The 23,440-nt window shown below is 37.5% G+C and overlaps 1 protein-coding gene across 1 annotated transcript; it reads right to left on the bottom strand.

Annotated features, from left to right (window-relative positions):
• Positions 1-1,356: 1,356 nt before the first annotated feature.
• LOC108973971 (ankyrin repeat and SAM domain-containing protein 1A) lies at positions 1,357-20,025 on the bottom strand. The gene is made up of 14 exons (XM_018941539.1): positions 19,336-20,025; positions 10,895-11,309; positions 10,196-10,826; positions 9,532-9,931; positions 6,871-6,950; positions 6,443-6,805; positions 6,190-6,382; positions 4,955-6,107; positions 4,625-4,869; positions 4,274-4,552; positions 4,043-4,202; positions 3,703-3,888; positions 2,874-3,005; positions 1,357-1,605 (listed from the first exon to the last, which is right to left on the bottom strand). The coding sequence occupies exons 2-14, from the start codon at positions 11,234-11,236 to the stop codon at positions 1,447-1,449; spliced, it is 4,323 nt and encodes a 1,440-aa protein (XP_018797084.1). The 5' UTR covers positions 11,237-11,309; positions 19,336-20,025; the 3' UTR covers positions 1,357-1,446.
• Positions 20,026-23,440: the final 3,415 nt, after the last annotated feature.

Here is a 23,440-nt window from a genome sequence, read left to right as displayed (position 1 = left end):
TCGTGGCTTAAACTGCTATATTAAAGTGTTATGTGTATTTCAGACTCTGCGTTTTGGCTACTGTGAATTTCTGAAGAAAAATAATTATTTTGTACGTGCATATTTTTGATGCGAAAAATTTAAGTGCTCTATTATTAGATAAAGGAACGTATAAAGTTTGCTGGTTAATATTATAACATATTTAAGCTCAGATTCCAAAAATGCGCGAAAKCAAATAAATTGAGTTAATTAAATTTGTAATTACGAACCGCAGTAAATCAGCAAATCAATCATATACGATAATATTTACTAGCACATACTTATATGTATATACATATGTGCATTAATGAAAATTTATTTAATAAATACCTATTTGGTTATATTGGAAACTTTGAAAGCGTGACTTTGTTGTACGGCAAAAATTGCGCAAAACCGAAACCTTTTAATAATCTACAAAATGCTTTTAAAAAGTGAATTTAAAGTAATGAAAATATTATTCATAAAGCACACCTTACCAATATGGAGCTTACATAATTCATTATAAGATTAAATAACTTGTATATTTTACTTTAATTGGGGAGCGATAACTAGTGACTGTCTTTATATGATACCCGTAATCTTATAAACTGTCAGTCTTGTAGAAGTAACGAGGTTTAATTTAATTATTATTTACTTTTTTATATTTTGATTATGAGTTTTTGATGAAGATTTGAGAAACGAAGCAAATGCGTGTGCAATAATTTGATATTTTAGTTTATAAAATGTAATAAACATTAATTTTTTTTAAAGATTTTGTAAATATTTGTAAGCAACGCTTGTGTTAATAAATTGTTAATTATTATAAATATCCATTCAGCCGTAAAAAATGAAGTCTGCAGAACTTTAAACATGCTTTGGTGTTGGTATAAAATGTTGTTRCCGTTAAAATTGTGTACAAAAAACCATTAAAATTGTTTTTAAAATTTAAGCTTTATATTAGCAACGCTAAAAATATTGAAAAATTCGCTAAAATCCTTAATAAATAAAAACTAAATTTGATTAAAATGCTTTTTGCTTACTTTAAGTTTTGTTCTATGCACTTAATTTAAATTAGATTGTTATCTTACATTCTCTTTTTCTCAATTAAGCAACAATTTTTTATAGTGGAATCTGTATTTTCTTTTTTAACATAAATATCTTGCCATAACGATTTTCACTTAACAGTATTTTGCAGAATTCAGCTAACAGCGCATTATACACACATCTAAACATTTTATTTTAATTTTTTAAATTTTTTTTTAGTTTAAACTTCTTTTAAATTCAATTTATATATGCTTATTTCGTACAACATTCTTTTGAGCTAATTAGAGATGTGTATAAGAGACAGTGCTTATTTCGTACAACATTCTTTTGAGCTAATTAGTAATTTAACAGTAATATTTCTTTGTTTCCACTTCTCTGCGTTGCTCTCGGCTGACCTGTGTGTGTTCACTCCACCGCACCGGTTTCAGCAGTTTTGGCGCCACTGAGTAATGAATTGCCGCTGAACGCGGTCGTTGCTGTCGTTGTAATACCGTCTCGCAAAGCCAATTGATAGGCCACCTCGAAGGCTTGTCCCAGCGTGAGTATGATATCGGTAGCCAAGTCCTGTGGGRCGAAAATGTAATATTGCTTAAGTACAGACTACTACTGAAAAYTCCATGAATTATCAAATATATGTTATGCTACTAGTAGCAAAATATAGTAAGACTTTATTCATAATTTTAAAATTMTTAATTTATTCTTCCAAATATGTTTCGCTCCCTTCAAAGTAATCCTTCTTKGCCACAACACACCTGTGCCAACGTTTTTTCCAATGCCTGATAKAGCCTGTAATGCGTGTAGCGWTTCAAAAGACGCTAAACGGTTTYCCTGGAGCGGTCGTTGGAGCTTGTTGAAAAGCCAAWACACACAYGGAGCTAAATCAGGCGAATTAGGTGATTGTGCCACGATATTAGTTAAAAATCGGGCAAAAAACTGCCAAAAAATCAATGCAATATGCGACGGTGAACTATCGTGGTGCAAAAACCAAGAGTTGTCGGCCCATAATTGAGGATACTTTTTACGTATAGCTTCACGTAARTGACGCATAACACTCAAATCGTATTCCTTGTTGACRGTTTGGCMAATCGGAAGGAATTTTTAGTCCATTACACCTCGATAGTCGAAGAAAACTGTCAACATAACCTTGATTTTTAATATGCTTTGACGTGGTTTTTCGGCTTCGGTTCACCTTTGTCATTGTATTCAGCTGATTGATCGTCTGTTTCCGGGTGGTAAGCATAGATCCAAGACTTATCGCCAGTAATAATATGTTTGATGACATCCTGATAGTCAGAAAGCATTGTTTCACAAACGTTAACGCGACGCTGTTTTTTCGAAAGAATTAAGGGATTTGACCTTACATGTTGATGGCTGTCCTGGATGTGGTTCGATGATAACGCGTTTCGACCCTCTTTGAATAATTTGTACCAATCGAAAACACTTGCTCGCGACAAACMAAARAATTTTATCCGACAGTCATACCAATCAAGAAAACAACCATGGATTTTCTCACGAAATTTAWATTAAAAAGTTTTACTACTTTTTGCCCACAGTATATTAATTAGGCTGTCCGCTATTTTTAAAGTTGATTTTTGCGCAAACGTCCACTGAAGTTTCAGTTTAGCACTAAAAAAGGATCCAATGTAAACAAGCTCTTTATTTTCTCTTTGTGCCGTGCCTAAATCATGTGTCTTTCCCCAATTTTATAGAGCAAAAACTGAAACTTCAGACGCTGTTTGCAAAAAAAAAAAAAAAAACACTACTTGGAAAAATAACACATACATATGGAACACCACATAATTTAGCACTAAAATCGAGCGTTTTTTACTTACCGCACCCTCGACATAGAAAACATGGCAGTAGTGTACGTCCAACTCTTTGGTGATGTAAGCGAAATGCCTCAAATCGTCTGAGTCCTGGCAAGCGCAGTTAATATTTTGGATTTCATGTTCACAAATCGTTTGCTGAAATTAAGTGGTGAAAGTAGATTATAAAAGCAGAATAATTACAAAAATACACTAGATATATCTGAGATCTTAATTGAATCTGTAGATTGAAATGCTGACCAAAAATTCTGGCAAATAAAATATTTCCAGAGCAGTGATGGTTTCTGCATAGATGTTGGCGGAAATGGGTTAGCAGACACGTTCTATTTATTATCATGATTTAGGTTCAGTGAGACTATGTAGTATTTTGAGCAAGGTTATTTTGGGATGCATCAACAGCGATAATTACATAGAATTATTGGTTGCTTGAAGAAAGAAATCGTAGAAAATAGCCGCATTTGAAGAAATAGAAAATACTGCTTTACCGTGCCTCAAGTCAATGAAAACGATGGCAAAAATCCATGAACTGTGCATTCATCGAGACCCTGATCTGTTMCCAGCGACTATTTCCTGTCCTCAGATCTCAAAAGAATGTTCGCTGGGAAGAAATTTTTGTCGAATGAAGAGGTGATTCCTGAAAGTGAGACCTATTTCGAAGCAAAGGACAAATTGTACTAAAAAAAGGTATCRAAAAGTTGGAGGGTCGCTATAATCGTGATGCACTGATTTTTTTAAGGAATAATTTGATTTAAAAAAAACGAATTTTGTCAAAAAATGTGTTTTACAATGGTGGTCTCGGGACGTTTCTATAGATCTATTCTATTCTTTGACTAACCTTGCTGTTTACATCGATAAATTCCACGCCTAAATGCGATATGGCCAAGCACACCAGCGCCGGTTTCTTTCCATTCACTTTCCCAGAACGCTGTTGTTCAGCGGCTTCATCACGTTTGAGTTTTTGTATGGATTTACGCGTCGATTCGGTGCCACGTAACTCCTTCACAATCGTCGAGCCTAGATACTATGGAGTAATGCAATAATTAGAGAATAAATTGCTATTACTTAATTTATTCTATAAGAAAATTATTCTTAATTTATACAATATTTTTATTTCAACAAAAAGGGCGGTAGAACAACAAAAAAGATAATCAAGATGTTTATGGCTCTGTACTCACATAAACTTCATATTTGATTTGTTCGTTAAGCAAAACATTCGCCGAATGGCGCCATTTTGTGCGTAAATTTGCTGGCAGCCCGAGTAATAGTTCCGATGGCGCGCGTATTTGCAATTGCGGCTGTGCTTGTGGCTTTTCACAAGGCGGTTGGGGTGCAGGTCTGCAAACAGTGTTACGACAAAGTCAACAAATTTTCGTAATATGTACATTAGCCTCAATATAATTACTTACCGATTTTTTCTGTAACCCGTAATTGAGGTTCGTTGTTGAGGCTGCGCCTGTTGTGGTTGTCGCTGTGTTTCACCATTCACGGATGTAGCCAATTTTGGTAGTTCGTTGTTTTCGTTTTGGCCACTTTTTTCTGTTTTATTTGGCTCTCGTATCTGCCTTATGTAAGCAACCGATTGAAGTATACGTCTACGATGTCCAAGCTTGTTGATTTCTAGTACCGTCTGCAGTTCGACATCCCATACACCGCAGACACTGTCGATGGTATTGTATAGGTGCTTGCTACGAGGGATATAGATTACCGTTATTTAGTTTTGTGATATTTTTTTCTTTGTGAAATTCATTTGACATTACCTGAAAGATTCGATGTACTCGGGTAGATAGATACTCTGCAGCCATTCGCTGAGCGTMGCCACACCTTTCTTCTCTGTAGTTGCATCACCGTTGTTATCGGTTTTTCGTTGCCTTTCTTTATTTACAWCAACAATTTGTGGTTGAAATTCCGCTTTCGGTAATGTGCTTACAAACGCGATTAATTTATTTGCATCTGGCTTCGGTATATCCATCAGTTGTGTGTCGGTTGTTTCAAAGACACCATTCTGAAAAATTGTTTTAAGATATTATCGATACTTTTAAACTTCGATTGTCTTCGTCAAAATATATAGAAGTCGTCTATTTACTAACCATAAATTTAAAATTGTCGTAGCCATTCTCGAAGAGCATGCGTTCCAAGTGCAGCAATCCTGCATTTCGTAAACGCACAGCCAACTCACGCCGTTCCGTTGGTTCGATACTCTCATCGAACTCCAAATCGATATCGTTTGTCGGTGTTAAAGTCGTATTGAGTATACCGCTGCCGAAAGACTCGATAATCTCTGAAATCTTCTTACGCGCCTCTTCGGCGTTGAAGGGACTGAGTATGCCACTGCTTTGTGTTGTGGCTGTTGTGATAGCCGACAGCGCCGCCTCGATGTCCTCACTGCCATTACCATTATTTGCATCGTTGGAATTTTCATTTCCATTCGAATTTTCACCCTCCAAGCAGATACTTACATTTTGACTCACACGACTAGTATTATCACTGCGGGTTTCGGTTTCATCACAACCATCTTGATTGAATGTTGTCTTTAAGTCTTTAGCGCTTACAGTTATGGATTTGAGCATTTTGTTGAATTCGGGCAAAACCGGTTTGGTTGGTATAGGTGGGCGGGTTCGTTGTGGTTGTTGACCCTCGGCTGCAGATGCGGAAGCGCTTCGTGTTGTCGTTGGTATGACGAGTTTACGATTACCCATTGTACGTTTTTCATGTCGCAAATTAACACTCGAWCCCTTGAAGAGTCCCGCAAATGGCGCATCGCCTACGAATTCTTCTACACAATCGGTGGAGATGCTGTGATCCGAAAGTGAGACGCTTGAACTAAGCGAACCGGAGGAGCCTTGTATGCCGCCGCTGCCGCCACCACCACTACGTCGCGCATTAGACAATGTCGTTGTGGGTGACGCATTCGCACTTTGCTTCGGTGAAAGATTGCCGACGGGGTAATCAAAGGTCGGCGTTGGTATGAGCGCAGACTGCCACTGCTTGGCCGGTGATGTACTCGAATCGATCATACTTTTGCTGTGCTGTTTCTGCTGTTGTTGTAGCTGTATAAGCGCTGAGCGCCGCTTGTACTCCATGCTGAGCGGTCGTATGCGCTCGTGTATGGTGCGTTCGGCTTGACTTGACGAGGGTGGCGGGTGATCGGGTGTTGGCGGTTGCTGATAGTTTGTTGGACTGAGCGGTATTTGCGGCTTTTCGACATTCTTATTCTCTTTGGTGTCGCTGATGTTTAGTGAGCTGAAACACATTTTTTTTTTTTAAATAATTAATGTGAAGTCTTGGAAGTAGTAGATCTTTTCAACTTCTAATGGATACGTACTAGCTGTTGCGATTCCTTTTGAGCTTTCTATTTGGGTTGTATGACTTCAGTGTTGGATTCTCGCAATTTATAATTTCTGTGCTCACGTCACGTGACTTGTTCAGTGGTCTTTTCATTGAGTTCGAGGTAGCCAGYCCTTCYACAGACTCGGCGCGYTCTTCGCTGCTATAGTTCATACGCTCCAACATATCATCTAAATGAAGAAAATTGTAGTTAAATTGAGGATGTCTGCTTATATAAAAAAAATACATACTAGAGCTCGACGCCAACAATGCGCCCGTTGTTGAACGTGTACTCTCCCGAGCGCTCGCGTATAGACGTTCGCCTCTCTGTCGATCGCGCAACTGTGCGGTCTCATCGAAGCTCATGCCGCCCACACTACCGTGACTTTGATGTCCACCATGAGGACTCTCCGCAGAGGGGCTGKGGTGTGGTTGTMGTGTACGTTGTTGTGAYTGTTGTTGTTGATGATGATTTGGCGATGTGTAGCTAAACTGTTGCCCTGAGTGGGTGGGTGAAACCGATAGGTTTCGTCTCGGCGGTTTTTTGGGTGGCGCGCCCGGCGCAAAAGTGCTCATATGCATAGGATTGTTAACTGTCATACCGATTATGCCGCCTATGAAGTGTGTGAAACAGACGTTAAGATTTTAAATATAATAAATGTTTATAAATTCAACGTACCCGTTGAAGAGCGCGAACGTGGTGACACCGAGACTGGCTCAAAACTACTCATCGACGATGATGGACTCACGCCCATTTCACTACACAAGTTAATAAAGAATGTATGGTATATTGTAGTGAAGTCGTGAGGGGAAAGTGGCATAGAATATGTTATAAAAGAAAAATTTCATTAAGATTTTCAATGAGATCACTGAATTCTTCAAGCGARTTAACAGATTTTGAATTATTCAGAAATTGTGTCCATGCAAGAACTGAATTACCGTGTTCAGTGTAGGTATGTTGCAAAAAAGTGCTTAACTCCAACTCTGTTGGGATCTTCGTCTTATTTAAATATGATCGTTCAAACAGGTGACCTTTCATATTATCATGCTATTCAGATAATTTATAGAAGCATATGTGTGAATCTCAACAACAAATTAAAATTACTTAAAAATAGTCTCTTAATTTTTCTGAAAGTTAAAAGCTTTTACTACATTTTCAGTTCGTTGCAGAGTTATTACAGAACTCTCTAACTGYTCGTTAACATCAAAATTAATATATACGTAACAAAAGAGAAGGGTACGTAACAAAACTCCACTTCAAAGGGTCCTATGATCCAGTATATCATAGTCTTTTAGGTACAACAACGGATCAGCTTTTTAAGTTGGCCAAGCGAGATCCATTTTAAGATCGATTTCTTACACTTACCAAACCAAACAAAATGCTTAGCAAAATAGGCTTTCTTTCCATTGAAAATCCTATTTTTCTTCAAGGATCCTTGTCTATTTAATTGTAGCATCATATAGCCGATACACTCAAGAATGAGAGTGATTTTAAGGTTATCATAGGTGCATCTATATATATAACCACATTTGCATGCGCCTATTAATATATTTTCATCAAATATATCAGAAGCGGAGTGTCTTCCAAGCCGAGGTTACAGCCATTAAAGTAGTAATAGATCTGCTGTTTCGGAGTGCAGCCTCCTTCAAAGAAATTACTATTCTCTCAGATAGCAGAGCCTTGAACTCATTTACAGTGCAAACYTCGCTATCAATATCATAGAGCTTTGTAAAAGTTCTTGTATAGGGGCCGAGCCATAGCTGAGTYKCAARAAATTGTAAAGTTGATGAGCTAGYATGGAAAGGCACTCTAGAACCGCTATCGGTAGAGTGARAGTGGGTTGGTRCTCTMGTATTCTCTTCTGTTGTACTACTAGATAGATGAGATTCGCGGAAGCTTAGTCAGCCCTTTGCCATCTTCGGTACATGCGCTGTCTCTAAAGCCTTTTGTCCTAAGATTGATCTCAGGAAATCTAATGATCTCTTTGCCATCAGTAAGACTAGCCTTTCCCTAGTTGTGGGGCTTTTATCAGACCATTGCCCTATTGGCACCAATGCTGTAAGGTTGGGAATCTTACCAGACGCCATTTGTAGAAACTGTCGGATTTTGAAAAAAAAATTTGGTTCTCACTCAAGAACTGAAGCCATTAGASCACTGTAAACGTCGTGAATTTGCTGATTTTGGCTTGGAACAACTTGAAAATGATTACGATTTTTTAAGAAAATAATTCTTCCCCGATGAGGCTCACTTTTAAGTCATTATTATGAACAGCAATTACATACATTCATCTAGTAGTCTGGTGGAATCATCGATTCGTACTTCTTTTAAAATGAAAATGATTGACAGCAACAATGGACAGCGATATAGATCGATGATAACCAACTTTTTATGGCCGCAATTAGAAGAAGTTGATTCGACAAGATCTGTTTCCAACAAAACGGGGCTACGTGCCACATAGCACGTGCAGCAAGCGAATTATTACGTGAAAAGTTCGGAGATTTGATTATTTCAAGGAACTGTGACATTGAATGGCCTCCAAGAAGTTGTGATTTAACTACTACTTTTTGTGGCGTTATTTGAAGTCATTTGTCTTTAGCAGTAAACCAGGCTCTCTTCAAGCTTTAGAACTCAAAATTGAAAGTAATATTCGTGACAAATAGCTTGTTGTAGTGTAAAAAGTTGCCGAAAATTTGGTTTATCGAATTCGTTCCTGCAAAAGCTGTATTAAAGGGCGTTTGGTTGGTGTTATGCTTCATGTAATTCACACCAAAAAAACTTTTTGGAAAACCATGTGTTAGCAAAATCCACACAAATAAACACAGATAGGTACTTTCTCACTATTACAGTTGCTCTCATGCATATAAGATATATAAGGCATATGAGAGAAACAGCGATGACGTCTAACGGTTGTTTTGTTGGCGTCATATTAGCGAGTAGGATTTTTTGTGGATTATTCTAAGACCAACAGAGTTTAGTTTTTCGAATTCATAACTCAAAATTTTATTTACAAAATAATTAATAAAAATTATTGAAAACACTTAAAAAGTAATTAGTTAAAGTTAAAAACATACTTTTAATTAAAAGTAAGTATAAATATCATGTGGGGTAAGTAAATAATAATGATTTAATAATTTTAACATATGAATATAATATGAAAAACATGCGAATGCATATACAATAGTTAGTAAAATTAATTACATAATAACTTATAAATATTGTATCACAGTAAAATAATATTACACTGAAAAATAACTATACTGAACATGCGGTGTCAATGAAACCAAGTGCTTGATGATAACAAATAAAAAATAAAGCGCTTTCATGCCGCTGTTAACATACTTCTGAGAGTTATTGGAGGTGCTGTGCACAGGAGAATTCACTTCGTGATAGCCACCACGTCCCACGRCAGCATAGTGATCCGGCTGTAGACCGCTATCCAGCGATTTGCCGCCATTAAGATTTGTGCCATAACGTTGTTTACTGTTATTACCAACACTGCCAAGGGTGTTGCCACTACCGCCTGCGCTGCTGCTACTGTTAAACGTGGAAGACTGTTGCAGCGAGTGTGCGTGATTGAGTAAATGATTGTTCGAATTGAAGTGGTAGTGATTGTTATGTTGTTGTTTTTGATAGTGACTTAGACTGCTGCTTTGGCGCTGTGGTGGCGGCGGCGGTTGTTGATGACGAAAGACGACCACTTCATCGCTATCCACATCCACATCCATTTGATTGCGAAAATCTGCAATACAAAGGTGGAATATACTAAGAAAGGACAGTAGAAGTAGGGGAGAGTTAAAGAGCAGGAATGATTAGAAAATATGGGATTAAATATTCTAAAACACTTTAATAAAGTCGTGGTAACAAGCAGGCTTTGGTCATCTTCGGACCACTTTCAAAGCGGAAAACCTTCTGATTTGACCGCTAATGCCTTCGCATAGGTTTACTTTSTTKCGATATTYATATTAGTACTAAGCTACCAATTTYCTCGTTYCTTGAGACTTACTATTTATGACAGCAATAATATGCTTAGTCACATGCGGTGGAAACTCCTTGAGTATATCCAATGCAGTGCGGCCTTCCGCATCGGTCGCATTCAAATCAATASCCGCTCTAAGTAGCGTACGCACGACCGACTCCTTGCCACATAAGGCGGCCTCATGTAGCGCCGTACCCGACGGTGTGAGCAGGTTAACACTGACACCAGCAGCGAGCAACACATCAACTACATTCTTGTGACCATTTCGGCTAGCCAGATGCAGACAGGTGTGCGGGAAGATATTCCGCGTTGGCGTCACGGGCGAAGAAGTAATCGATGGCGATGAGGGTGACGGTGTGGAAACCGAACCGGAGTGTGGTAGTGGCGACGATCGACGCGATTTTTGATATTGCTGTCCCATAATCCCGGCATCGCCRCCCTCAATCGCGGCCACACTGTAGTGTGCGATCAACTCCGGATGGGCGCGTATCAACATCTGTACGGCCTGCAGACGGCCATATTGYGCCGCCAAGTCAAGTGGCGTTTCACCGCGTGAATTACGCATGTTCGGATCGGCATTATGCGCCAAGAGCACCGCTAAAGCGCCGGTATGGCCGTGCTGTGCAGCGCAGTGCAATGGCGTTTCATTTTCGATGGTCTGCAAGTACAGAAAAATAAATTTTACTACTATGAGAAAACWCTTCTTGCTTTCATTTGGCTACTTACTTGTAAATTTGGCAGCGCCGGCTTGAAGGGATGTGTTAGCAGCATTTTCACWATGTCTTGATGGCCCGCCCAAGCGGCTAAATGCAATGGCGACGAACCACGTGAATCGGGCAGATTCGGTGAAGCCTCGTTGTTCAACAGCAGCCGCACTATGTCGCTGTGTCCGTTGAGRCARGCATGRTGYAGTGCCGARTAACCGCCGCTRTCCTGTATATTGACACCGGGTCCACGTCGCAAACTGGCTAACGGACCGGCGCGTTTTGCTCGCTGATTGAGTACCTTTTCGATATARGTAATGTTGCCATTGCGTGCTGCTTCCAAAAACTCCTGATCCTTACCCATAATGACTAGTTAGTGATTGAGGTGAATTCGTGATTTGTTAATGTTTGAGTATTGTTAGTAACTGTATTACAACCTGTAAATAAATAAGGTTAGAAATGTAAAGTCGCAGTAAAGAATTTGGAATTTAAAGGAATAATAATAGTAGAGGAGTTGTGTTTTATATTTTTGTATAAATTAGTATATAAAATGTAAYAATCTAGTTTTTAAGAAAACCCAGGAATAACCAGGAAAAAAACGATCTTCTTTTAATAATTGTTTTTTCATATAAAAATTAAATATTTTATTCAAACTTTTCACTATTCCAGAGGTACATATTTTACAAAGATTTTATGAATTTTCAAAAGAAAATATCTAAAACTCCGTCATTACGACGTTATTTCAGGCAGTCCCTCGGGAAGAAGGCGCCTCCTTATTGACAACAGCACTTCTTACAAGATCACCCGAAGTAAAAAGAAAAAACTATGTTTTAATTAAGATCTAGATTTGAACCTCGTAATTTGTATCTTGAAGACCTGTTTAAAATTTTATTACGATCGGTTGAGCAGTTCGCGAGAAGTCTTGAAAACGGACTTCAAAAATACAGTTCAAGAAAAACGCATTTAATGCCGAGCTAAAAACGGCGCGCCAGTCGTTTCACCTTTTGCATCGCTGTCTTTAAATTCGCTGAACTATGCCAATGTCGTCGTACATTTATACAGCTCATCATTCATTGAATCCGATATATCCTGTAGCCAATGCGTAAAGGAACTTAGATCTCCCTCAGAATCTCGAAAGTCTCTTGAAAACTTGTAACGCCAACTCATCAGATGTYATCGTCCAATCCTCTGCACCATATACTATAGTAGGACGGGGATGATAAGTGACTTGTAGAGTTCGGGTTTTGTTCGTCAAGAAAGGAATTTACTTCTCAATAGCCTACTCAATTCGAAGTAGCTGGTAATATTGGTTCCAAGATAAACGAAATTAACTGCGACTTCGAAGTTATGGAAGTCTACAGTAGCTTGAGAGCCTAGTCGCGAGTGCGACAATTGTTTGTTTGATGACCGGAGATATTTCGTCTTGCCCTCGTTCATTACTAAACTCATTTGCTTCACTTCCCTATCCATTTTGGAAAAGCAGAACTAACGGCGCGGTTGTTGAGGCTCAATCAGTCCTTCTCGATCAAAACGGAGCTTTTGCTCAACGTCASTTTACGCAGCCGTATTAGTTTTACGTCGATACCAAATTCACATATCGTGAAATAATGGCAGCTCCTTTCAAGTCATCTGCAGAAACTAAAGCGGCCACCAGCCGATTCGTTTCGGGCGCATTTGACAATGGATAAGAATGTTCGCCATACGTATGTGTGTTTGCTTCAAAAAAATCGAAACATTTATTTTCTATAAGCCTATATCTTCTATCTATTTACCTATATGTATAACTCTAACCTAACCCAACGTTTGTGAAATGTGTAGCTATCATGACAAGCATAATGCCTGATGTAATATGACATTATTTCAAACAACAAATAGCCATTTCAAAAAGGGATGATCCAWATTAATTATATACCACAAAATTACACATTTATTTAAACATTCTTGTCTCCAATCAATTAATTGCCAAGAACTCCTTAAAATTGATTCACCATACCATAATTCTCAATGCTTTAGGGCGTGTACGGCCTTCCCTTGAGATTCATGAAAATTGTCTGCTTTGAAGAAGCCCAAGAGAATCATTTGGTAAAAGATATTTTATTTATAAATATAGGTATATGTGTGTGTGTGCTACAAAATTTCGAAATATGCGTGGCATTCATGGAGTGTTAAATAAATGGTTGCGTGCCACAAAACAACAAACAATTTAAGACAAACATTAATAGAAAATGTTAATAGCATTCTATAGACTGCAAGACTAAACAAATACGCTCAGCCTACAAACATACAAACAAACAAATATACAAATGAAAATGTAGTTGTGGAAGGTGTAAAATCACACGCGACTTGGTATAAATAGAAATGTGTGCATATTTCAAAACATAAGTCGAAACAACCCATTGTATGAGGTGGGAGTGTATGCACACATTGTGGTGTAAATATTTGTATATACGTCAGTGTGGTACATACTTAACACCTCCAAATGATAATATTTACATGAAAGACGTGTTGATAAGGAGTATACGTACATATGTATATAGAGTAAAGTATTGGGGACCAAACGTAAACAAACATTCAACAATACATGTGAAGGGGTTATATGTAAGGCAAGGTAATTTGCCTATAAGTATATTAAGAAAAATTCAATTAGAATTCCAGTAAAAAAATAAATTTCGACACAATATAAGTAATTTGGCTGGTTGAAAAGRGAGCCGTCGGACCACAAATCGGTCGCACTTAAATCATCGTTAGGCCCATTTTGCTCTTGGGTGGTAAGCAATTTAGGCTTTATTCAAAAGGAAACTCGGTAGATTTGGTAAAAAACCTGATTCTTTTCACCCCAGCTGCTCACCGTCACTTGAGCTGGGGTATTAGAAGCAGTGGAATATGTTTCTTCTCACCCGGTGAAAGGCTGAGTATACGCATCGACAATATTCCAGCATCGCATCAGCCTACGCGCAGGTTCGGCATTTCCSCGAATCCACTATTCACATTTTCTGAAGTTGGGATCATAAGGGTTGTCCTATAATGATACTTACAGAGCTCCCTTTTTGTCTACAAGTAGGTAGGTTTGGTCTGTGCACCATCAAAAAAATGTAAATTTGTAAAAGTAACTTTATTGTAAGCCCTGTGTTGCTTGAGTTCAAAACCTGAAGTGTTCCTTTAGGCTCCATTGCTTCAAACAATCCTTGAWGGAGCTAAATGAGTRGGACAGCTTAGGGCAAGTGTGTCTGTAGCTGACTCCGCGCTGGCTAGTTCGTCTGTAATTTCAGTTTCTTCTATTACTATATGATCGAATACCCAGATGAAAATAACCGAGTTARTTACTAAAAGTCTAGTTATTGTATGCTTACATAACTAAATACCTAGGGCCATTGTTCCCAACAATCTTTGAAAGACTTGTATGAACATGATAGCATTTGGTAATTGTATTCTAACTGTCCCCGAGCTAACTAGCTTTTCTGTAATTCCAGTTACTTATATACCTATATGGCCGGGTACCCAGGCGAAATTAACCGAGCTACCGAGCTAAAAGTAGAGGTATTGCCTACTTGCATACCTTAAGACAGTGAGACTTAGTATTGTCGCAACGAATGTCATTAATCAGGTCTCCACTATCTGCTAGATCGTTTGTGTATTTGAATCTATCTGTGAATATGTTTTCACTACTGGGAAAAAAACGATCTGTTTAATTTTTCATATCGCATTTACTCAGTCGCATTGGCAGCTTAAACCGAATTTATTAACAGAGTCGATGTGATAGCATGCCCGTAGCCTTGTCTCTCATAGCCTAAAATCGTAAGCCAGGTGAACGTAGGTATCATACCTTACTTGTATGTGTTTTGGCCAGATGTCACGGATGACGTCCAGAGCMTTTGTCGTTTCCATTGCACCCGTTAACTCCAGCAAGAAGGCCCGTTGCACCTGTTTCAGAGGTTTAACTCGGCACTTTTTCGATAATGCCAACCACCACACCTCAGTACTTTGTTAATTAAAACAGGAAACGTTAATTTTGGGAGTAGTCAGATCTGCAAAATAATTTCTAGAAGATAACTTCTGAAATAAAAGGACCATTTAAGGACTTGAATTTAATTTCTCAGTTTGAATGGGAGTTATAGAAGCCCGATATCGTCAGCTACGGAAAATGAGTAGCTCCTTTGTGAGAAAAAGGTGGATATCAGCAAAAAAAAAAAAATATATATATATTAAGATGGTTTTAGCAACACGAGAGAAAACTACTTTCTTTGCTAGAAAGTACAGACTATCTTTCAGTATGATCAAAGTAAACTAAGATATCCTCTAAAGATGCCACTATTCATAACTATAACATATTTTTATAAATATTGTACAGATGTAAGTTCTATATCCTCAATTTGTATGTATGTATATGCAAATAATTGTTATTTGTCCAAATACTCAACAATAATGCCAAGATTAAGAACGCACATATATTCTTTAAATGGTGCATACACCAAGGCGCTTAAACTGTATGCAATGTATCGTAAGCTGAAATGCGAAACAGCGTATCATCAAAAAAATAAATAAATAAATAATCGAAAATCATTGTCAGGTATAATAACCAATATATAATCATTTCATAACTAAAACTCGAACTGTGTGTATCTTAACCACTATATAACCATTTTATAACCAAAACTCAAACTGTTTGAATGTGAATAGTTTCTCCTATATTATATCGTTTTTCCTTCACCTGTAAACTTATGAAAAGTGATGTTACGTTATTTTCCGTTTTATGTGACGATATGTAGTAGATGTTTATATGTATGTATGTATATAAAATACTAATTTGTATGTGTTTATGTTTTCAAGCGTACAAGCAAAGCACACACACTCAAATCAAACCGAAGGTAGGTTAGGTGTTCCATGAATAAAAGGACACTCCAAATAAAACAATAAAACAAGTAGACAACAAAAAGCGTTTAGGGTAGGCTAACAAAAACGAGGCATCAATGGGACAACTCCCAATAATGTGTAACGACATTACACGACAGACAATGGAAACCGACGACGAAGTAATGGAAAAGTGGCAAAAAATTGCATGCAACACGATTTTCTACGCTACGCTAAAATGCGGTGGACGTTTACAAATACAATTTCAAGCACAAGCAGGGCGTGAGAGAGCGGCGACTATGCGAAGCGATGGCCGATAAGGAGTAAACACAAATGTATGAGTATGAGCCTGAATGAGAGAAAGAGAGTTGGACGGCTCAGGGTGCGGGCTGTGAAGGCTGCTGCGCGCATGTGGCGTGCTTTCGGAGTACACACAGCTGCKTGTAGTGTAGTGTAAAGTGAAAACATGAGTATGTGTGTATGCGTTTGATAAGGATAGTCAAGCAGACAGCCCGTCGGCTGGGCGAAATTCGACTACGCTTAACCGACAGGTCATCAGATTGTCACTTCGGTAAATATGTACATATACATACATWWAAACGTGTAAATATTGACATAAAAAATGGCGTGCACAAATAATTGTAGTATACTTTGCAGCGCCGTTCAGCCGAGCAGACGGGCAGGCAGCCAAATTGAACGGGCCAACGGAAGACAAGTCGCCGTCGAGCAGCTGCTTGTTCAAACACTAYGCGCCCACGCGAACAATGCGCGCCGTGACGAGGGCAGCATGCAACGGTAATTTTGATTTATTCAACACGAACACAAATGAATATGTAATTTGAGCGTCAAGCAACTGGCAATCATAAAATTATTTGTGACATCAAATTACTTGAATATGACCAAAGAATAACCATAAAATTTGACATCGGTTTTCGAAATCTCTGTCAAATATACATACATATACGCATGTGTATATGGCTGGTTACTGGTGTGTGTGTGTGATGGAAGCGTGAACGACTCGGATGCGGAAAAGCATTGTTGAAACTGGGTCAAACGATATTGACCTAGAGTAGGTACACAAATGTAAGCGCACAAACACACACGCGCAGATTCAGAGTTACAGAATTGCTTAAGCAATAACAAAGCTTTCGGTTTATTTGAGATGAAAATGATTCTGAAACGAATTGCATGCAATAAAAAGTGCAGGAAATGTTGAGCAAACAAAAGTTACTACAAATTTACTCTTCTAAATTATGTATAAACATGTTTTTGGCGTCAATTATGGCTACATTAGTAAACCTAACAAGCAGTTTAATAACTCGAATGCATCCTGTATCCTTTTCTTGAATACCACGGCATAGAAAAAGCGTGTAGGCAACGGTCGATTTCACACCTGCATTCCTCAAAAAGTGAAATAGTACATTAAATATTTAATTTCTCTTAGGTAAATATGTRTATGTACACATATATCATACTGATGCGTATTTAAGGGCGTGGTTGAATTCTGCACACTTCGGAATTATATGGAAGTTTTTTGTTGACTAATTTATGATGATTTTTCAAAAAATTTCGGTAGGAACATACTTATCACTGATATTTTTGACATTTACTAAAATAATTGTAACAATATTACAATTTACAGTTAGAACGAGTTACAGTGACCAAAYCTGTGTAGAAAAAATAGTAAATACTAGAGTCACGTGCGTAAAATTACTGATAAACTCAGTAAAACTTCGCTAATAACATCGGGAACTAGACTCATTTAAGTAGGTATAAAAAGTATCAATTTAAGGAGTCAGTCGAATCAGCTCAGGAMCTTTGCTGATAAGCTCAATCTGACAAGCCCTTCAGTGCCTACGAAATCAATAAGAAATAGTTATATTGGGTAGTCGAAAGAGTATTTTCGCATTTTGTTGTATATTTGCAGTGCTAAAAATAACATTATGACGCAATGCCATATATTGTGCTGGAAAGGTAAGATTTTAATTTTTTCATTTAACAAAAAAAAAAAAAAAATCAGAGAATTTGAAAAAAAGTTACAGCTGTTCAAAAATGAGCGAAAATAATGAAGGAATTCGCTATATTTTGAAATATTTGTATAAAAAGTCAAGAATGCCACGCAAGCCATCAATGAAATTTGTGAAGTTGCTGGAGACGATGCTGTATCAGTTCGTGTAGCACAACAATGGTAAGCTCGCTTCCGTTGTGGAAATTTTGATGTGAAAAGATAAGATTGACCAAGATCGTTATATAAGCAGCCATGACATCGCTAAGGAATTTAACATTTACCACCAAACCGTTTTGAACCCCACAAAAGTGGGTGGCTACAAAAAGAGCTCCATGTTTGGGTACCACTTGATTTGCTTGTGAAAAATTTAATGCACCGAATTAACAACTGCGTTTCTTTGATGAAACGAAATGAAATTGAACCATTTCTCAAGCGAATGGCAACAGGAGACGTGGGTTAAAAACGACAATATCATCGAATATCAACGAAAAATATCATGGTCCAGGCGTGGTGAAGCTCAACAAATGCTCGCAAAGCCAGGATTGATGTCTCGAAAGGTTAGGCTGAGTGTTTGGTGGGATTGGACAGGAATCATCCACTATGAGCTGCTTCAGCCTGGTCGAACGATTGATTCCACATTTTACTGTCTACAGCTGATGAGATGGAAGCAAGCAATCGAAAAAATAGTCATATATAATCAACAGAAAGGGCTTCATCTTCCATCAGAACAACGCTAGACCACAGACATCTGTGATGACTGGGCAAAAACTGGGAGAGCTTGGCTGGCAAGTTTTGATGCATTCACCATATAGCGCTGACCCTGCACTATCGAACTACCATTTGTTTCGGTCAATACAGAATGCCCTAAATGGAGTAAAGTTGGCTTCAAGAGAAGCCTGTGAAAATTGCTTGTCGCAGTTTTTCGCCGAGAAACCAGAAAAGTTTTACACTGATGTAATAATGTCTTTAGCGGAAAAATGCCAATAAGTGGTCATTAAAGTTCAATATAAAAATAAAAAAATAAGTTTTAGTTTGATTAGAAATACGAAAATACTTTTTCGACTACCATATATAAGGTAATGGCAAAATCGACTCAGTTCATTATAATGATTTTAATATGTATCATATAAGACGACTCTTTTTAGATGTTAAAAATTTCGTGGAAAAATTAATATGTTCTTTTTAGGGTATAAAAAAGAAAAACTACGCATATATATATAGATTTTTTTTTAAATTATTAGTTAATTCTTTCATATACCTGTACATTTGTATGTATATGGAAAACCGTTGCTCACTTTGTATTAAAACCYAAATGCAAATTTTAAGTTTTTACTTCTAAAGCTATTTTCTAAGTTTTTGCGACAACACACATACATACATAGAATTATATATGTATGTCAAATGACGCGCATGAAGCGCAACAATAACACTAATCAACTATTTGCATAACTAAAATGTRTAAAGTATGTACATGCCTACATATATACATATGTATATACATATATTTTCCCATAATATTGTTAATAGTGTATATTATTAATTCTAATAGCGATTTGAATTTTGCATTTAAGCGACTTTCGCAGTTAACTTTTTCTAGGCTAACCTACCATTTAAGGCTGCGCTTGAAATTCCTGCTCGCTKTGGTTGCAGCGCTGAGGGCAGCTAGCGTTTGGACGCTGCTTGACTAGCGCACTAGCGGTTAGCWGCTAGCTGCTGGCTGGTAGCTGATARCTGGTGGTTGATRGCTMTGCTGGCTGTATTGGCTTCAAAAGGCGTGTTCCCGTTTTCGTTTCACTTTCTGSCACATACACATTTTCCACTTAGTATACTACTCCACACAAAAACAACAAACAGCGCGCCTCAATATCGTTGTTATTGTTTCACTTTATGTTGTTGTTGTTGTCGCTGTTGCKGTTGCTGTTTGCTTGCGCCGCCACCCAAAAGTGTATCCCAACAGCAGTCAGCGAGCAAAGATTTTCTTGGAGTACTTCAATTCCCAACGCACATACACACACACACACACTGTGCGACACATACGCCCAGGCACTCACAGCAGCGGGCTACACGAACTCTATACACGCTTTTGTTTGCTCTATAAGGGATTCTATCTTCAATTAATTCAATTGAAATCATTCATTTAATGCACGTTTTTTCACATTCAACTCAATTATTGCATTTCTTATTAGCTTTTTTTCCATTTATCATTGCATTTATTCACATTCATTTAATGAGTAATTTCGATGCCTGCACAACCGCTCCGCACTTCTTTCTTTTATGTTCTGTTATTACAACGCAACGCAACGCTTCTGAAAACTGACTGAATCTTGAATGCTCCAACAGAGTTTTCGGCTGCCCCAGCTTGGCGAGGCAATGAGCGAGCGAGCGCAAGCAAATGAGTAAATATCTACACAGCGTATGCATGTGTGTGTTTGTGTGTATCGGAGTGTCAGCGTAAAACCGTTGTGTATATGCTGTCAGATACTGAATTAACATATGTACACTTGTTCATATGCGAGCACCGTCATTCGTGTGCTGAGAGCAACGGTTGCGTGGCGTTGACAGTGACAGCGTCAGCGCCAGCGTTGAGTTCTGTCACTTATTGTTGGTATGGCAAGTGCATTGACGCATTGGGGCGCAGTCAAAACACATGCGCTTCTAGTTGGCGCTTCTGCCACCAACTGCTTCTACATACTGGTACATGTGTGTGTGCGAATGTGTGTTGTTACTGCGTGTGGCGCTACTTYAACACCCACACATACTGCGAGAGCACGCGCCACAAAAATGAGTGTGATAGAACATCAGCATGCCGTAGAGCGCGAGACTGCTTTGTTTACAATCGTATTCTTAATGGGGGATGTACAAGTGATTTCTGCGTAGAGTTGCCAAGTGATTGTAGTGTTTGAGAATAATAAGTATAGAATAGAAAAATAAATGTGCATGAAAATGAAGACAATTCTGGGAGTCATTAAATAAATTATAATAATATACAGTTTTAGTCCCGAAGAAAATTTATTGATCCAAAAATCTGTACACATATTATGGTATATTTAAACTGTATTTTAAGACTTAGTATTGGTAAAAATATTTATTTGGAAATTAATTTCAGCTGATCTCCGGAAGCTTCTCTCAAAAAAGACGTTTTGCAGATAAATTTCGTTAAAGTAATGTTAAATTTAGTAATTAATCGAAGGAATAAGCAAGCTATATACATATGTATATGTATATCACCAAAATCAAATTTTTTGACAAAATGGCAGTTTCTCAAAAAACAAAAAAAAAATAATAATTCGTTTATTGACCTTAACTTATTTACAAGACAAATATTTATCGTTGAGGAAAAGTTTTCGTTTAGCTCGAGTAAAAATTTGAGACTAATCGGTTTAGCTGTTTTTGAGTAATGTTGGTCACCTACTTATAAAACATCAATTTGCGAAAAACACGTTTAAAGTTTTGTCTTGTACTTCCAAGCACCCCGAGCCGCCATTTCAAATTTGCGTGTAACTTCGAAGATATCCACCGGAACGTTATGTAATTTTCTGTGTGTATTCTTTAATACATGTATATTGAGAAAATAAAAAAAAATGATTTTTTGAAAGTTCTAACTGTATATAATACCTTCTAAAACTTGAACTTCATAAAACCATATATTTCAAAAAAAAATTTTTGCATTATTTCTGTTAATACGTATTTCGAAAATATTTCTTTTAGTTATTCAAAAAACTGAACGAACATATTTTTTGGGTCAAATTTTTTATCAAACAACATAACATGAAAGCGTAACAAATATACTTACAATCACATTTACAATATAAATTATGGACTTATAGATTAAGAGAGTGATTTTCGAACCGAACATCTATACATCGGCACAGGGCTGGGGACTTAAATTCAGAACTTAACTGCAATTTTTACGAAAATTTCTGAACGGTAAGTGTCTTCGATTCGGAATACTGTTTCAATCATGCACCTATGTTGCCACTACTGTAAATTACTGCACCGGCCGTAATACTATGCTTCCAAGAAATAAATAAATTTAACATTTATCCATTCACATTTTCCCTTCTATGTTATACTAATTCACAAATAATAATTTCTGTCTTTAGCTATTTGTATTAACAAAACTCAAATTTGATAGAATGGCAGGGCTATCGGTATTTTATTCGTTTATTCAAAATATAAGATTTTTTGCGTTTCTTATCAAATACGAATGCCTTCTATTAAATATTTAGTGAAATAATACAACTTTTCCCTGAATGGGAGGAATTTAAAAAGATATTTAGCCTATATTTTGGCGTATTACCTTAAACATTCATTTTAATTTCATTCTTCRCTTTCTAATTTTAAGTTTTAAGCATCTTAGTTATGTTTATATAAACGTGAACATGAGCGCCCAACAGTTGTCCAAATTTGTGAGCAAATTAAATGTCAAACTGGCACATGCGCTTAATAGTATGCTACGCCCACTGAGTGATACCGTTTCATTATTCGGTTGCCACAGTTGCCACTTTATTTGTGAAGAACTAGTGCACACATCGTCAGAATGCTTTGGCTACAGTGATGGCTACTATTTGGACTCATATATACGATTTTAAAAACTAAATATTTATTTAAAAACGTATGAAATTTTCCAACTGCTGAAATGGAAAATTCTGTATGWTAGATTTACTTATATCATTCGTCAATCAGTTCAATAGGATACTTACAAATTGGTCCTKTATTTTATGATCGATTTTCAATTGACATAGTACAACATATTCCGAGAAATTGGTGATTTGTCGAAGTTTAGAAAAATCCATAACAAAGAGCATATTCACGGAAACTTTGAAAAGTATGCTTTATTGCTTTTACAGGGGAAACAAAACAGTTGAAGCAAAAACTTGGCTTGAAGAYATGTTCCCGAATRCTGTCCTTGGAAAATTAACGACGAAAGATTGGCATGCTAAGTGCAGACGTGGTGAACGGAGCACCGAAGACGGTGAACGCAAAACAGGTTGTTACCGACGAAAATGTCAAAAAAGTCCACAAAATAATTTTGAATGAACGTAAAGTGAAGTTCTTCAAGCAGGGACTGTAAAGATATCAACTGAATATGTATATCATATCACTTACGAATATTTGGGTATGAGAAAGCTCTGTGCAGATGGGGCCCCGTGAGATCGTGCTTTGCCTAAGAATACGGCGAACTGAAGATTCGGAGCAGTGTTTAGAAATGTTCAAGCCTAATAAATCCGAGGTTTTGCGTAGATGTGCGACAATGTACAAAACATGGCTTCAGCGTTTCACTCAGAAATCCAATTGACAGTCATCCGAGTGAACTGCAGGTGTTGAACGCACTCCAAGAAGAAAGGACCATCCAAGATTTCATAGAGTTAAGTAAAGGTTTTGAAGGACGAAATAACCGAAAAACAGCCGCGTCTGAAAAAAAAGAAAGTTCTGTTTCACTAAGACAATGCATCTTGGCAAAATTCAGTGAAAACGATGATGAAAACTCATAAATTGGATTTCAAATTGCTTTCACTTACACTGAGATCCAGATCTGGCCCCAGCGACTATTTCCTGTCCTCCAAACACAAAAGAATATCCAGTGGGAGGAAATAAGGATGGTTAGGATTAGATTAAGTAAGGATGGTTAGGATTAGATTAGCAAAGTGCTGTTTAAACGAAGGGAGAAAGGTGTCAAACGAGTGGGGTTAGCGAGGAGTGCTGCAGTAT

Source organism: Bactrocera latifrons, unplaced genomic scaffold (genome assembly GCF_001853355.1).
Source record: "Bactrocera latifrons isolate USDA-ARS-PBARC rearing strain unplaced genomic scaffold, ASM185335v1 scaffold_511, whole genome shotgun sequence".
Classification (NCBI taxonomy): domain Eukaryota; kingdom Metazoa; phylum Arthropoda; class Insecta; order Diptera; family Tephritidae; genus Bactrocera; species Bactrocera latifrons.
This window is presented reverse-complemented; position numbering and strand designations above follow the sequence as displayed.